Here is a 17,984-nt window from a genome sequence, read left to right as displayed (position 1 = left end):
TATGCTGTGCAGACGTCAAAGCTGCCACACTATCGGGAGAACGCTTCTCATGCAAATAATCTGATCTTCACAAACAGGTCCGAAAAATTATCCTGTTTAGATTAATCGAACTTTTAAAAGAACATTACATCGAGATAAGACTTCAATAAGTGAGGTACCAATACGTTTTATTTTGCTAAATTTAATATGCACATCTCGTATCCATTCACTTTTTTATATATTCGTAAAAATTGTGCTCTTTTGTAGAGTAAGGGGCGGTACCACATTACCATTCAGAGTGGTTTCTCTGTAAAAATGGTTCTGTCAATAATACAATCAGAATTCATCTTACTCGGATACACGGATCGGAAAGTTCCTAGAGGAGTGCCTAACTTTACAACAAAAAATATAAATATAAAAAGTATTATGAAATATTAAGCAGGCTATATCTAAAGGGCTGAAATTTTGATACCCAGACAAAATATGAGATGCGGCGAAAAACGAGTTGAAATCGTAACATTTAGACGAGGTTTGCTTAAGAAAGAGGTGCGCTCTTTTAATGGGCCGAGACGTAGCTCTTTAAGAAGAAAAGAACGCTCTCTGGTCTAGTCGGGTTAGTCACTTCTACACAGAAACTGAAGTGGAAAACTTTTGGATATAATTAGACATGAATATCTCCGACAAATTTTCTCAAACAAAATATTGTTATAAAATTGAAAATGTTACGGGTCACTTGTAACGCTCCATGAAACAGATATTCTTTTTTATCTTTTATAACGAAAGTAAGATAAGATTGTGCTGTTTTCAATACATACATGTTGGCAAATTGCACCTTAATTTAACGAAAATAAGATGCTATTGAACAATATTCGTCCAATTTAATTTAAACTTTAGACTAGATTTTTTCACTTCGTTTGCTTTTTATGTACTATTATGTCAATAGAAAGTTAATTTGTTTCCAGAAATTATTGTTCGTCTAAAATGCTAGGCTGTGTCGTAACGTAAATGATTAAATCAATAACCAGAAAACAATGAAATAGGAAAGCGACATTATAACACTAATTAAGTGTATTTGATGGTATTATAAAGCAAAAAGTTTTATCAAGCACTTGTGAAATGGGTCTGTTTATACTGCACAATTGCTGTGTTTCATGGTTATTGAACTTTCTAAAGTTAAAACTTGATTCTCAAAGTCGTCTTACTATTCCAGAGTTTTATAGTTATCGCTGCATATAATTAAGCTCTCTTCGTTCATATGCATATGGTAAAATAACGATAATGTTTCCGTAGAGGTAAGTTAATCGCACAATTATTTTCGGCCATTTTTGAATATCGCATACATTTTCTTCTTATGTCTTGTTTGCAGTGACTCAACCATTTATAAAAGTAAAATTTCTTTTCATAGATATGAATATGAAACTTTTTTCAACAAATATTTAAAGACTATAAATTTTTGCTATCCTGAGAATATTTGCTAGTTTTTATATATTAAGTAAGATTAAAATAGTAAGACCCATAAACCTGAGAAAATATAAGCATATTATATATTTTTATTCAAGTAAAGGGTACTGTGTTCAATGCACAATTGCTGTACAAAAAAATAAAATTCATTCATAGAATACATGAGTTGCAGTGTATTTAAATTTTAAATAAGATTTAATACTGGGGGGGGGGGTTATGAACTTGGTTGGGGGTTTTAAAATGAGGAGAGTCGGTTTTTTTTATAAGGGGATAAAGGTATTGACTATTGAGGTCAAAAGAGTGGAAGAGGGAGGGATTAGAATAACGGGACGTAACTCTGTTAGCTTGATCCTCTTATGTCTCCCGAAACTTTATAACCGTTCCTTTTATTGTATGACATGAACATGATTTAGACCGTGTTTCTGATTTTCTGCGTTAACAATTCAAAAGCGTTTTTTAACCAATTACTTTTCGAGTTTACGAGTTTTAAGTAAATACCGTTTTATACAGCTGATGTATAATAAAAAACGCTCGAGAAATCCTTGTTTTATTTCAATTTATTTTAGATAACGTAGAATAATTAAGGTCAAACACGACATCATTTTCTTTTGCTAATATTTATTTCATATTCACTAGTCAAAGCATCAAGCATTTCCAAAAAGAATGGAATTTCATTCGTTAACCTTGTTTTTGCCTTCAGAAGAAACCTTGCATGCAATGGCTCGAACTTTTGTACTGCAAAATAACAACGTGTCGTATTGTCCTTTATATACAGGGTTTCCTTAAGAGCAAAAACAAAGCAGTTTTTTTACATAAAAATCTCATAATACTAATTACTATACATAGATAGTTAAAATATGTAACCCAGGAAAAGTATTGCTGCTTGCAGAAAAAAAGAAATTTTCAATACTGAAGATTTACTTCCATAAGCCTAAAAATATTCATTTAAATTAGTTAATTTTAAATTTTGAATAAGAAACAAGTTTAAACTACTAGGTCTTCTTTATAATTATAAGGAGGGGAAAATCACAATCCTTTGAGGTCGTCGTACTTGTGTAAGATACCACCAAGGAGTATGGAATATATAGGAGAAGGAATCGACCCAGCCCGCCCTACCACATGATCATACATTCTTTGCATTTCATTTGAATAAGAAATATTTGTCTGATGTAAAACTACCGCGTACATGTCTTCAGAATAGGTTATTGTATAAAATGAACAGGAAACAAATGAGGCTGAATATTTTTGCATAAAAAAATACATTTTTTTTAATGCAAAAATATTGGCAATACAAATGTATTTTTTTTTATAAAAATATCGGTTTTATAATTGATATGGTGTAGAAAAAAAACATATAAAAAATAAAAGACGACCTTTTAAAATGTCATTTTCAATTGGAGTACCATCTGTAAGTTTAGCAAATATTAAGTTTAGCAAAAACAGTTGTTAAGATACTTCTAGACGCATTAACTCTGAAATATTTGTTTTAAAAAGTGTTCACTATATGTTCTTACCGAGTAAATTCTCCGGTATGGATAAAATATAGTAAAAAAATAAACAGGACCCGCTGAGCAGAAGTACCTCTATTTTTTTCATAGGGAAAACTTAGTTTCCAAGCAAAATTGGGTTTCCTAGCTAATATACATATATTTATATATTCTTATCTCTATATAAAAATAAATGTTTTTAGTTTGGTTTTAAAAGATGCTAGCTTGTAAACCCAGCTTTGCCTTGAAATCTGCACAAATTTTCAAACAAAGCTTATATATATATATATATATATATATATATATATATATAACAGAAGTAAAATTTACATTCATGACTATTTATATATATTATTCATGGATTTGTTCTCTTTTTGATACTCGCAATACTTACATTTAGAACAAACGAACAAGAACATAAGAATATGAAAATTTAAATCAAACCGCAAGGGATACCTTGTCAGGGTCTGTGAGTCTCAAGAGTCGAACCCTGCATCCTTCTTTAGTACACTCGATCTTCCCATTCATACCTTAATCAAATAATCAACTCAGTCACCAAGTCTATGTTTAGTATATATAAGTTGTTAAGAGATCTAGACCATCTGTGAAAAGTTGCATCAATATCTTTTCGATGAAGGCTAGGTCAACTTTTAAAGAGTATCACGCCTTGGCCTTCTTTTTAGCTTTCGTTTAAATAAAGTTATTGGCAAAATTCTCATCTACTTTGGGTAAGAGCTTGTTACCTATTGGACCGTTCTGCTTTATAAAAACTGGGACGGATATAATGAATTTGTCCATATCTCTTAAATGTAAACTCCACGGCGCGCGGTAGGTAGCTCAGCGACCTAGCTCAAATTCATTAAATTTGGTATCTGGAAATTTATTTATACCATACATTGTTTTAATAAAGTACCGAGTGAAGTAAAACTCGCAATTGGAAATTACCAATTTCAACATTAAAAACCTGTGCATGTGCAGACGTTACAACTATCTTCAGTTAGCCAAATATCTCCAGGGAATTTAGTTACTCCGTCATTTAATCTGGGTAATAAGGATTATTAAAAAAATGGTTGACAATTATTTAAAGTCGTCTTTGAATATACTGACTTGTTTATTGGGACATTCTGATAACCTGTTGTACTACTATCCAAGTTTTCTGTTTTTCGGGACTTTGCTATTTTTTGGCGTGCGATTACGTTACTTTGGATTCCTGGTTTCAGATCTTTTTAAGAATACATTTATATGAATTCTTAATATAAACAAATCAAAAATGTCTTAACAAAACATGTGCTTTGTACCGAGTATAAGACATATGTTTCTTTAATATGGACTACCTTTCTATTGTCTTCATTAGCTAAAATTCTGTCAACGTTGAAATGTTTTAAATGTATGTTTATACATCATTTATGTAAATTTGAAATGTTCAAATTATAATCAATTTATTTTCAAGTCATTATTGCTTTTTAAATTTAAAAACAAAAATATACATATACAATTTGTATTTTAACCTGCAAGGAGAGTCGCCAGTTTCGTCAACAATATCCCCAAGTTCAGTTTTTGCTTTTTTTTCGACCCCGTCATGGCGCAAGCAGAGTTTTCTGCAAAATAACGTTATAATAACTAATACAGGTAAGCACTAACTAGCTAGTAAGAGTACTTATAACGTTACAATACAACGGATTTTAAACACATTTGGAAGCCAATTTTTTTTAGATAGGTTTCCAGCTGTAATTAAACGGCGATTTCTTGCTTCTAAACAAGCTTGAAGACAGATAGGTTAACAGTAAAACCATGGAAACAAAAAGAAGCTGCTAATTAAAAGTAAACCTAAATTCGTTGCTAGTAAAATAGCATTGCTTTTTGGAATCAGATCTGAAAATATTAATCTGAACGAGATGAAAAGGGCTGTAAATACTCGCCACCTGATGTTGATCAGATTCCGTATATGAACATATGAATTCTAAAGCACAACATGTCAAAGTTTAAAGTTTTAAAGATCTACGTCATCAAGGTTGCAGAGATATAAAAATAAAGTTTTTGGCGAGTAATAAGTTCTGTTATACACATATTGAGAGTAACTCTAAAATTAAAACTGTATGTGTGAAAAGGTTGTATAAAATTTAACATGTTTATGTGCCTGCACGAGAACAAATTAATATTAAATCAAAATTGCAGAATACTTTTTAATATACATAGAAGAAGAAAGGTTTACTTAGTGCAAATTATCCCGAGTGGTCCACATGCACACTTGTTACATCCATCAGCTGATAACCAGCTTTCTTCAGAAAATTTAATATTTCCAATTGTATCATTGCACACAGAAAGGAACTCCCGAGACTACAATAATATCTTTGTATAAATACAGTATCACAAGTTTTTGATTTTCATTCAAAAAATACACCTTTTTTTGATATTTTGATTTTTGAATCATTTTCAAATAAAATGATAAGTTTGACCAACATTGATTTTTCTAAAATTGATAATTTGGCTCCTCCAATAAAATAAAAATTACAAATAAATTTCTAAATGGGATTTAGTAGATTAAAAAAAATTATCTTATACTTCTTGCAAGCAAAGTTTTCGCGTGCATCTTCCACCATATTCTTTGCACACACAAGTGTTGCATCCATCAACATGTGTATATGAATCTCCAGGCTAAAATAAAATAACATTAATAAGAAATAATTGAAACGTTCTAAAAAATAAAGGTAATTTTATTACAAGCAACTATCAAAGCAAACAGAGTATGTATATGACGGTTCTCAATCTTTAGCTGCGTTTTGAGTACTTGGACAACATTTTTACTCTTTCTTTGAATTGTCGTACATTTCACAATTTTTTGTTATTCATAATAAATTACCTCGTGGATGTTGCCATTGTTATCAATGCACAAGTTAGCCTCAGCCTCAACCTTATCAACAGTTGGGTCGCAGAACTTTCTAGGGTAAACAAATCATGATTTTTCAGGAATGATGGATTTACATAAAATTCATCACTAGCATCATCAGGAAATCTAAGCAAATATCAAAAACTATGAAGAACTCTAGAAAATAATGGAAACTCAACTTTAAATAAAAAAGCCAACGAGAAATGTACAACTAAAATACAACAAACATTGGATAAGGCAAAAGATTTACAAGAAAAAATCTTTGAGGAAATTAAGAATGGAACCGAACTTAACATATCAATTTAGTAAAAATCGACCTCATAGATACTTTACAGAGCTAGATGTGATTTGCTGAAAAACATGTTTGCAAAACGATTTTTCCGGATCTATTTCATGAGGAATAATCGTACCGTAAACTTTATTTAAACATGTTACACCTAATTCTGTGAAGAATTTAGGGGGTTAGATGTATTAAAAGGTTGGTAAAGAAAGTTTCCGCTCATGATTTCTGAAATTGTTAATGATTTCTATTATTAACAGCTTCCAGAATGGTTCCGTACGGCGACGGCGGACTTTACGGATTCAAATGAATCTGGAAAACATTTGAAATCCTAAATACCACAGTGGCGCAATAAACAGTTGACACATTGAAGGTTTCTAGTCTTGAGATTTAATAAATAATAATAATAATAATAATAATAATATTATTATACCCTCAAAATCTTCTGGGATATCATTTTAAACAACGAGCACTTTAAAGCGCTTGTTTTAGCTTCTCCTATTTTTGTGCCATAAGTGGGGCATTTTAGTTCTCAGGGAGTGTATGAAAGTAAAAAAAATGCAACTGCAACTTCATTGTCATCGACAGAATTAAAATAACATTTTTAAAAATATATCTTACTTGGTACACCCGCTACCAAAAGGCATACATTTACACTTGTTGCATCCATCTGGACCTATGGAATAAATGTAAAAAAGCAAAATCAAAATAGCGGAGATAAGGTTGTGAAGTCGGTTAAAATGCCAATAGAACACACTGAACTAGACAGAAGGAGAAGCTCAATGAACTAAGTTGTTGCTACGAATTAAATTTGCTAATCCATATATTTTGGCAACTTGATGGATTAAACCTTTAATATTTCAAACTTAGCTAAAACAATTCATACTTCGAGTTGTAAAGATATAGGAATTTTAAGTCTGAGTTTGTGCAAAAATCTGAGTTAGCTAATTTGACGTAAATGCGGAAAAGATAAAAGATGAGATATGTTAGGGAGCAACGCTCGGATAAGGAAGGACGCTCACTAATTAGGGTGGAGAAGATATAAAAGAACTTATGTCCGAAAATTCACACATCCACGTAGTTTTATCACCTGTCGACTCTTTAAAATCTTTCCAAATACACCTTTTTCGGAGTAATTTTTTCAAATGATGATTTCCCACAAGGATATTTCCCGAATCTTAATTTGTGCTGAAAGAGAAAAAACCTCTACAGTTTCGATGATCGGCTGACCTGTTTTGTCACATTTTGACGCGCTTTCAAGATAGAACAAAGACAAAGAGGGTTAGACAAATTTAATTTGGTGAGAAGGACAAGAAAGGTCAAATTGATGAGGTCGTTAGAGAATAACATTTTACTAAAAAGAAAGAAAAAGTAGAGACCATGAAACAATTTAAGAAGGATTTACAAAATTAAACCAGCAACAGTTTCACCTATATAAGACTCTGAGAGTTTATGCTTAGCCCCGGCGACGTCTATGCAGTCATCTATATAATCTAAATATTTCATTTTTAGGTAAAACAAATAATTTAGGAAAACATTATAATAATTATAATAAAAATATACATAATAATAATAATAGTAATGACAGTAAAATTATAAAAGAAAAAAATATTGGAGATTGCAGTTAGAGGTTAAAAGTTTTTCAAGTTGACATGTTTCTATATTACGACAAAGGGTCAAACGACAAAGGGTCAAACAAAAAAGGGTCAAACGACAAAGGGTCAAAAGTGCGACAAAGGGTCAAATGACAAAATGTCAAAATGATTAAAAAATTTTTGATTTGAATCATAGGAAACTCACAACCCCTCTATCAATTTTGTACATGGATCTTATATGTTAGACATGGATATAATTGACCATGTGGCCGCAGCGCTCGGCCCCCCTAGCCTGTCCTAGCCACAGCGCTAGGCCCAGAAAGTCTCTTAACTAACCTAACCCGTGGCCGCAGCGCTCGGCCCCCTAGCCTGTCCTAGCCACAGCGCTCGGCCCAGAAAGTGTCTTAATCTAACCTAACCCTAAATAATAATAAATAAATACTAACTGTAACAGATGTGAAAATTTAAAGATAATTTGCCCCTATGTCGCTTTTTTTGACCCTATGTCGTTTTACCCTTTGTCGCGCTTTTGACCCTTTTTCGTTTGACCCAGTGTCGTTTTACCCTTTGTTGTTTGACCCTTTGTCGGTGAACCGATCTGAAGTAATGAATGCGAGTAAATTCCTGCTCAAATCTTTATCTTTACAATTTATCCAGAGCTGAAAACTTTAGAATGGTGGATATCGAGATCCTCTCTTTTTGCTAATCTCAAGACTAATCTAGTCTTTAAATCAACTTTTAGGGATTAGAGATGCACATTTAAAATTTGGATTAATGTTTATTAAGACTAACGTTCTTAAGGACTATATGTCCTCAATGTGTTTATTAAATTAGCATGATTAAATTTATATTTGTCTAAATAAATCTAAAAAGCAGGCTTGTGAACTGCTTACTTTAGTTCAGTCCGATTTTAAGCAATCTAGATCCGAGATAACTATACTCAAAGTCTAATTAGAATCTAACTGACTCTAACTCTAGCCAAAACTCAAGACTCTCTATCCTTAGCCAAAACTCAAGGCTATGTATACGTCCGTATTAAACGAAAAATCGTATTGAACTAATTTATTTTATATACAGGTGAACAAAACTGACCGGCTAGCCCGGCAGGGTCAACATACAGATACAGATAACTAAGATATATATTACTAGCATGGATAACATAGATTACATTACACATTGATAAAGAATATATTACAGGATATTAGTCCAATCGATGTATCATCATATCTGTATGTGTAATCTAACGTGTCTTTATTACATAAAGTAGAAAATGTGATATCCAGTTAAAGAGCAGATTAAGAAAAATTAAAAGTTTCTACAGAGCTGAAAACTTTAGAATGGATAAACTTTAATCCTGACTTCTTGATCCGAATATCCACTGTGGAAACTTTTCATTTTAGTCCTTAATCCACTCTTTTTCTCTCTCCTTGGATATCCGTTGATTGTTTTCTCCAATGAGAATATTTCTGTTCTCTCATTGGTTGCCCGCTTTTCTCTGATTGGCTGCTACAGTTTCTCAGATGATTAAATATTAATTTGAATTTTATCGTTTTTCATACTCTTTTAAGATAATCTTGCAAGATTATGTTAATCTGGAGATTAAGAAAAAGAGTGGATTAAGCCTTAATCCCGATATCCACCATTCAAAAGTTCCCAGCTCTGTTGATATTTAGATTGGATGATCAGGATAAGGGTATCCAATTATAAAGTTTCAACTCAGAAGTCAGAATGTGTGTTGAGTATATCGGAAACAAACATTGATCCCCATTCTCCATCTTATACAGATCCACGGATAAATTTAATTCCTCAAATTTAAAAGTACCCATATAAATTGGATATCGAAATCAAGTGTTCAAGATTTATAATATCCCCACAAAAGTTCCTTTATCAGGGCGGATTGAATGACAGAATTTATCTAGCATATCCTCTCATTGTTGTGCCCTAAATCTTTCCAGGGAGTTATTTAAGTCAAGACTTATTTAAAATATGCAACAGTTTAATTAGAAATGTATACTCATGTTCATGTTATTGTTTGTACATTTATTCGCATTCCTTTTTGAAGTCTACAATTCTTTTAAAAATATATATATACAACCTCATGGAGTTGATTGGGTGAAGGGTTTTTCTTTTTCAAAAAGTATTGGTGCCAGAAATTAGTAATGTCATAGATCGAGCAACCCTGTGAATAGTAATTTTTTGTTCTCTGTCTGTCTTTTTAAGATGGGTTGAAGATATTTAGGTTACCAATTAGTCTTCTTGTTCTTTTCAACTCTAAGACTTTTGTAAATTTTGAGTTGTTATTATTTAAGCACCCTATACTTAAATTAGAATTTCATTGCAAGCAGCTGTTAAGCTTATTATATCTACTGTAAACTTCGCTGGAACTGTTAATGACTGTCTGTTTTGTTATTATATGTTATGCATTGTTGATTTTTCGACGGAAATGTCATTTCCCTGTTTCTCCTTCTCTTTGTTAACTTTGTAAATTTAAACACAGAAACGCCCAAGACCCATCACCTCCTCTCTTTAAACAAATATTTGAACATACTGATGGAAATATTGGAAAATAAACACACGCATTAAATATCCCATAATGTTAATGTGCATAGATATTGAAATGTTGATTGGATTATCATTAAACTACCTTAATTCGTACATATGAAAAGCATAACATAATGTTTGTTATATAAAAATTACAATGTATTAGTGAAAAAGGAAATGCAAGTTTCTATGGAAAACAAAGCCTATAGGTTAAATAGGTTAATCTAGGAGAAATTACTTTGAATGGATGATATTATAGAATTAGATTGAGAGGCGGACTCATTGAGTGTAATTTCTTTAATGTGAATTTGGAAATAATCAGTTTATGTTTGGCAGAATTTCGGTCAAAGAAACAAAAATAATTGCAACAACTAGCTGGACTGGAGTGCATGTAGCGTTAACGAGGTCTCCTTGATTTGTTGGGGCTTAATAGACGTTGTTTTTTATGCAATTACTTCTACCTGGCGGACTCATTGAGTTTAATTTCTTTAATGTAAATTTGGAAACAATTAGTTTATGTTTGGCAGAAGAAACTAAAATAATTGGAACAACTAAAACAAAAAATAGATTTCGTCACCCCCAGTGTTCCCTTAACAAATTTCAGCCCATTTGGTCCAACTTTTATGTGAGGCATATTGTACATATATATTTATATATAATCAATTTATTATTCAATCAAAAAACAGATAAACATCCTAATACACAATGTTTCATGGACCGACTGTCATGTTTTTATTTAAAAATATTTTTGTACTAAATTAAGTTTCACGTCTCACGACAACTATACAATATACATATTGCATAATATGCATATTACATACAATACAATAAGTGCTTAAACATTTGTTGATGAATTAAATAGATTGAGTAAATGATAAAAATACATTATTAATTACATGCGTTTTATCCTACATAATACATCTAGGCGTTTTATACTTTGATACTATTAAACATATGTGATGAGAAATTAGTTTTAATTTTTTTAATATCCCAAGGCCTCTCATTCTATCCTAATTAGTATTTATACATCTGCTGAAAAAAAAACATTTCGTGTTATAAAAAAGTACCTAACATAACGTTTTAAAAACATTTAGATTGTAAACCATTAAAGATTTAAATAAATATAAAAACCTACCTTGAGCCAAAATAAATCCTGGGAAGAGTAAAGTAACCAGGATTCCTACCAACATTTTCTTAAATACTCGCAAAATCTTTTAATCTTTTAAACGTATTCAAATCAAAGAAAAGTCTCACTTTGCAGAGAGAGCCTTTGTATCCTGAAGAGTAAGGACTTGGAACAGTGAAACACTCTCCGACGGAGTAAACGTATGACTAACAAGTGCTCAGGCGCTCACATATTTCACAGGTGCAGGTAGGGTTTCCAGCGAACGAAACGTTTCGCGGAAAAATGCTAAAATTTCCGGTCGCATTTCGCAAATATTTCATGGAATTTTCGGGTTTTTTGCAGACATTCCATTTTAATCGCGAAATTTTCCCTTTTTTGTTGAAAATTTTCGCGCTTTTTCGCGAAATTCTCGCATTTTCTATTTCGCAAAAATAAAGCGAAATTGTCGCGAAAATAATGCTAAATTTTCGCAAAACTTTTTTTCTTTTTCGCTGGAAACCTAGTGCAGGGAAGGGACAAGCAAAATTCGGGTGGGAATTCCCGAATTGTTAGCTAGAGCCTAGATTGATTGTTGTGTAGATACATTTAAATATTTAGAGGGATAGATAGAGAGATGGATAGGTGTAATAGGTGGTAGTTAGTTAGGTAGGTAGGTATTATATTAAGGGTATTAAAAAATAACGTTCTTGAAGGTAAAACGACTCTTATACATGGTTCGGTTTTTATATTTTCGAATTCTGAATAAAATTACCGAACAATGAACATCAATGAAAAATATGAAAGTTAAAACATTTAAAAATTTAAAATTTTGGCTTGGATGATTATTGATATCGAGATATTCTGAAACGTAAAAGAAACAAGATCTGTTCAACAATGTATATTTTATGAAATAAGAGATATTAAATATACATAAAAGATACAAAATCTTGAAATAAATGATCTTCACTCTGGCCCTTCTTGTTATACTTTGATCGTATCTTATTTGAAATGTCCACTATTTTTCATTTCTTAGCTCTAGCTCTAGTAATTTCCATCTCTAATAAAAATTCCGATTCATTTAATTCCCGGCCTTGGTTTAGATTTTTTAAAAAGAATTTTCTTCTTTGAGACCTTAACTAAATTACATAATATGGATGAAAAACACAGATAACAAATTTTTTAACTCATTCAAACAAAAGGATCGAATTTTAAATTGACATAATTTCCATAATTTTGGTGCTTCAGACGTCATTTTTGGAGTCTTTCGATCACAAATATCCAAAATTATAAAAAATTAAACCCGAATAAAGAAAGTTTCATTAACACCTTGTGGAAATAGTTAATTAAGACAATTTAAAAAAAAATAGAAAAATAGTTAAATGCATACATTTCTTAGTTTTACAAGCTTCAAATTTCCTGAATTTGCCTCAGATTTTGGTTTGGGATTCGTTAGAACTACTGTTTATCGTTCTTTTCTTATTACTGAAATCATGGAACCCACTGTGGATATCAAACTTTTGTGTTTTTCTTGGAAAACCATAAATATTTTTTTTTATATTTTAAATTTGTACAAAATAAAAAAATGTTAAACAAATGATGCAATACTTTTGCAATACTTGAAAGCATGGGCGCAACTAGCACTTTTCTGAGGTGGGGGCGAAAAATCCAATATGGGTTAGAGGGGGAGTACTGATAATAAACATGACATTTACAAAATAGACAAAATGTTGTAAGCAATCTTTGTTTACATCATTATATCAAGAATAGGATGTATACTTCATACAGGGTCACCCACAAAGGATGAGTTGAGACTTCAGAGACGATTGTGCGTAATTTGTTTAGTCCGTTTCTTGCATCCAGGTTCCTTGTATGTCAAAACTGGCTTAGTTAAGACAAAAAATGGCCTTTCAACTACTTTTTAAGGGGGAAAACACCCTTTTGCAGATGGGGACAAGCTATATTTTTACCTACAGGGTGTCCCACGAAACATGACAATAGCAAGACGACTTGAAAGTCGTCTTTGATATTTGAATTTATTTGTGACATTTAGTCTTCTATCTACTTTAACATGTATGATCGATTCTTGAAACAATTATCACATAATTTTCCTAGCCCAGGCATTTCCAAAAAGTGGTCTGCGTTTTTTGTGCTTTCAATATTTCCTGAGATATAAAGAGTTTGGTTCAGATTTCAATTTTGTTAAATAAAAGCAAAATTGTCGAAATCTGAACGAAATTGTTCATATCTCGGGCAATATTGAAAGCCCAAAAAATGCAGACCACATTTTGGAAATGGTAGGACTAGGAGAATTTTGTGATTATTATCTCTAGAAATTTACTTCTAACATTAGGTTGACAAATAAATGCAGCAAATTATATCAAAAATCAAGACGATATTCAAGTTGTCTTGCATACTGTCATGTTTCGTGGGACACCCTGTATTACAACACCCGATTTTAAATTTTGCCCATAAATCCCAGAGTGGGCAAGAGTACTATAGACCCTCCCTTATATGCACCCGGTAACCTTGTACATTAAACATGACGTATTACAGACCCCGCTACATTAAAAAACATATACTTGTTTCAAGGTCGTCTTCAATAACCCACATTTTGAAAATATGTAATGCAATTTTAATCTAGAAAGCCAGAACGTTTGTGTTACAGATGAACATATTATTTCAATTCCTATTCGATATCCTGTGATGGTCATACCCTAAAGGGATAAAATTAATTTAGATACAGGGTGTCCCAAAAAACATGGGAATTCAGTGACGAATTCGATATCGTCTATGTTATGAATTAGCATTGTAATACCTAATTTCAAAAACCATAATATTATTATGTCTGCTAGAGTTTATTTAATGAAAAGGGTAAAAGACCGTAAAGATGTGTCTATAATGTCTCCGCAAGATGAACAGTGAATACGGACAAGTTTACTTTGTTTGTATACTGTAATTTTCTTGTTTTACTAAGTACAACCGTATGCAGTCAAAACATAAACAAACAAAATGTAAACATAGCAGACGAAACTCTTACAGATTACAGCTTTCTCAGTAGGTATCACTATACTAAATCAAAGAATTATTTGAAAAGACGATATCGAATTCGTCACTGAATTCACATGTTTTTTGGGACACTCTGTATTAAACAATCCTCAAATTTAAGACTGCCCAGGCGTTTAACATATTATCAAGCAAGTTTCACATTTTAAATATACCAATAAATTAATTGATGTGTGACATCCAGGACCACTCTAAAGATAAGGATTTAACTATGTGAAAAATTTATGAATTAAATGATAAAAACGTATCTTTATTATTTATTCATCATATGAATATAGAATGTTTTGAATAATTTAAGGCAAGAAATATGTATATATATATATTTCTTGCCTTAAATTATCATATATTATATTATATATTATATTATATTATATATAATTATTATATTTTATTATATATTATATTTAATTATATGTATATATATATATATATATATATTGTTCCATGATTTAAGGTGCGCATGTAATATGTATTCATTTGAACTATACTAAAGTAATTACTACTAAATATATAAATAAATGGTTAATCCATTTATTTATATATTCAGTGGCTCTAATCTTAAAGACTTACATCTAATATTTTGTAATTATCCTACGATAGATCATGTTTACTTTTTCTGATTATCTATTCCCCGATATTTACGGCAGGTAAACCAAGAATTAAGGGTGGTACGAGCAGCCGTTGGGCGTGGGAGGGGGGGGGGGGGTTTGAAAACAGGTATTAGGCCAATTGCCTGGAGCCCAACAAAAGCAGCCAGGTATAGAGAGATGTTTGAAAGGTAGACAGATAGATACTAATGCAGGTAGACACATAATTACCTGTTTTCATGGTTTGTTTAGGCGGTTGGCGGTGTAGGACTCACACTGAAATTCTGAACAATTATGCTGGTTACAGCTTGAAAAGTGAAAAAGACATGGAATAAAGTTATTGGAGCAAAGTGAAATCTTCGATTCAAAAATGAGAACTCTTTATCGAACCTGGCTGGTTGTTTTACCTTTGAGTGCGCTTTTGCTGTTTGTCAGCGCGCGCATCGAAGCTGATGATAGAGAGAGCTTCTTTCTTAGGAAATAATTTATTTATTTTGTTCACATAATCCCCTATCTTCTTAATTGTCTTGTCAAGGTTGAATAAGCTGGGTTACTCTCGATGCGGTCCAATGTACGGAAAATGTCGTCTCCAAAGAGAGATAGATAAAAACCTAATTTATCGTCTCTTATATAAAATATAATCTCCACATAATTGCCATAATACATACATAGGGTAAACAATATATAAAATAAATAGTTGCAGATTTTTATCTTATCTTATCTTATCTTATCTTATCTTATCTTATCTTATCTTATCTTATCTTATCTTATCTTATCTTATCTTATCTTATCTTATCTTATCTTATCTTATCTTATCTTATCTTATCTTATCTTATCTTATCTTATCTTATCTTATCTTATCTTATCTTATCTTATCTTATCTTATCTTATCTTATCTTATCTTATCTTATCTTATCTTATCTTATCTTATCTTATCTTATCTTATCTTATCTTATCTTATCTTATCTTATCTNCCCCCCCCCGTTACGGCAATTCTTAAATAATACTTCATTTCTTATTAAATGAATTATTGATCAGAGATTATGTTGATCCATTTGAAGAAGTGAGGATGAAAATGGAATCCGTCACAGAAGAGAACTGTGGAATAAAGGTATCCAAGTCTAACACAATACTCCAACGAATCAATCTAATTCGCTCATCTTATATATAATATATTATATATTATATAGCTGACCAAACATCTGGACCAAATTGGACGACATTTTTTAGTCCATTGGTATCCTTAAAGTGAGTAGGCTAAACAAATGTTGGAAATTTTTATAATTCCACGGACAACGCCGGGCACTTCAGCTAAAATCTTGATTTAATACCAATCGCAGGTATACGATGAAAGCAACTATGAATAATAATTTTAACTTGGGCAACGGTGGGGGCACTTTAGCTAGTTTCTCATATAACCCGGAAAATTAAATGAGTTAACTATCATCCAAGAATTTGTCTTGTGACGGTGAAGTTGACATTTTATAAAATATAAGGAATTAATGTACTTTTGATGTATCCAGTTTGATTTTGTTAAGATAATGTTATGCTAAAATGATTATGAAAATAACTGTTGCCTCTTTAGCATGTTGGAGATCTATATCTACACAAGGACACCGTCTCCCATATTCCCGACATCAAAGAGATTAATATTAACCCCGTGTTCCCGAATAGAACTGCTTTACTTCATTTACACAACATGGCACTTTCTAGGTGATTTTGAATTTTTTATAAATCATCATGATATTTTACTGTGAGAAGAGTAAACCCTAAAGTAGAAAGACGACTTATAGACCTAAGTTATGACTTTAATAAACATGAGATGGTGAATTACAGCAAATGCGCTATAGTGTATCTTGATAAGTGATTAGATAAACTATTTGCTTTGTTACAACATCAAAAAGTATTTATATTAAATCATCTTGGCTATCTGGAACTGATACTACAGTTCATTGAACAAACCCGCCGTCCGGGAAGTTGCAAACCTTTGTTTACATTTTTTGTTAATTTTGAATTGATAAAAATAATATCTAATAGTCCAAATGCGTCACAGCCAAATATTTACTATATATTCCTGAAATGTATATCAGGAATATGAATATGCAATGTATATATATATATATATATATATATAAATATACATATACATAGATAGAGATATATTTACATATACAAATAAGAGAATAAGTATTCAAAACATGATTTGAAGTTTTATTGTATCGCCATTATGTTTCATGTAGGCATTCTTCAGGATAAATATAAATATACATGATTCCTTACATATATACACATCTATATTGTTTATATATGTATATGAATATACAGGAATTTATCTGAATTTTTTATAGAGCTTTCTTCTTCTCATTCGCACTTCAGACAAGATTCAATAGACCCGGAGTAAATGATACGCATGACCCAGGTACAGATTTTTGTCTTTTTTAGAAATTAAAATTTCCGTTTTTACATAGATTTTATTTTTATTAAGGGCACTACTTATGATTATTTTTCTAGGATTAATGTATTATTATCTCTCTACTGTGGCAGATGTTGCAGCAAATCCTAAGGAATTCATTTATTCTAAATTTCTTTACTCTTTGAAGTTGGGAAAAGGAAGAGAATGCCAAGAGTTAAAGATCACATGAAAAAAAAGTTCAAGTATGAATGAATCGTTTTAGTTAAATGCAAGTGCAATATACTTCTCTCCTAATATGGCGTATTCTCCTTCTTACAAAGGATTTTTTAATCTTACCTTCCCACTTTATGCTCCAAGAACATACAGGTAATATTTTAATTTTTACCCTTTTTGTGTAATGGGGTTGAAATTGAAACGTTAATTTGTAATCCTACAATTTATAATTACTGGGCTTTTAGGCGCTTTGCGCCCATCATCTTCTATTAAAATTGTGAACATGTTCTTTCTGTTTACATTTAAAACAAAGAAGAAACAAAGAACCTGTAAAATCATTCGTTGGGATGTTTAGAAAGATGAAAATTTCCCT

The 17,984-nt window shown here is 31.3% G+C and overlaps 2 protein-coding genes across 2 annotated transcripts; one reads left to right on the top strand and one right to left on the bottom strand.

Moving 5' to 3' along the window:
* Window positions 1-1,974: 1,974 nt before the first annotated feature.
* On the bottom strand, window positions 1,975-11,568 carry LOC111715148 (kielin/chordin-like protein). Its single transcript, XM_023490416.1, has 10 exons — window positions 11,366-11,568; window positions 7,525-7,587; window positions 6,716-6,770; window positions 5,788-5,866; window positions 5,490-5,582; window positions 5,140-5,264; window positions 4,436-4,525; window positions 3,892-3,968; window positions 3,384-3,457; window positions 1,975-2,371 (listed from the first exon to the last, which is right to left on the bottom strand). The coding sequence occupies exons 1-10, from the start codon at window positions 11,418-11,420 to the stop codon at window positions 2,291-2,293; spliced, it is 792 nt and encodes a 263-aa protein (XP_023346184.1). The 5' UTR covers window positions 11,421-11,568; the 3' UTR covers window positions 1,975-2,290.
* Window positions 11,569-15,184: 3,616 nt separating this feature from the next.
* Window positions 15,185-17,768, top strand: LOC111715147 (uncharacterized). The gene is made up of 6 exons (XM_023490415.1): window positions 15,185-15,462; window positions 16,024-16,096; window positions 16,571-16,698; window positions 17,334-17,404; window positions 17,497-17,549; window positions 17,661-17,768. Exons 1-6 carry the CDS (start codon window positions 15,356-15,358, stop codon window positions 17,766-17,768), a joined length of 540 nt encoding a protein of 179 aa, XP_023346183.1. The 5' UTR covers window positions 15,185-15,355.
* The last annotated feature ends 216 nt before the right edge of the window (window positions 17,769-17,984 follow it).

The sequence above is a fragment of the Eurytemora carolleeae genome, unplaced genomic scaffold (genome assembly GCF_000591075.1).
Source record: "Eurytemora carolleeae unplaced genomic scaffold, Eaff_2.0 scaffold1447, whole genome shotgun sequence".
NCBI classification, from domain to species: domain Eukaryota; kingdom Metazoa; phylum Arthropoda; class Copepoda; order Calanoida; family Temoridae; genus Eurytemora; species Eurytemora carolleeae.
This window is presented reverse-complemented; position numbering and strand designations above follow the sequence as displayed.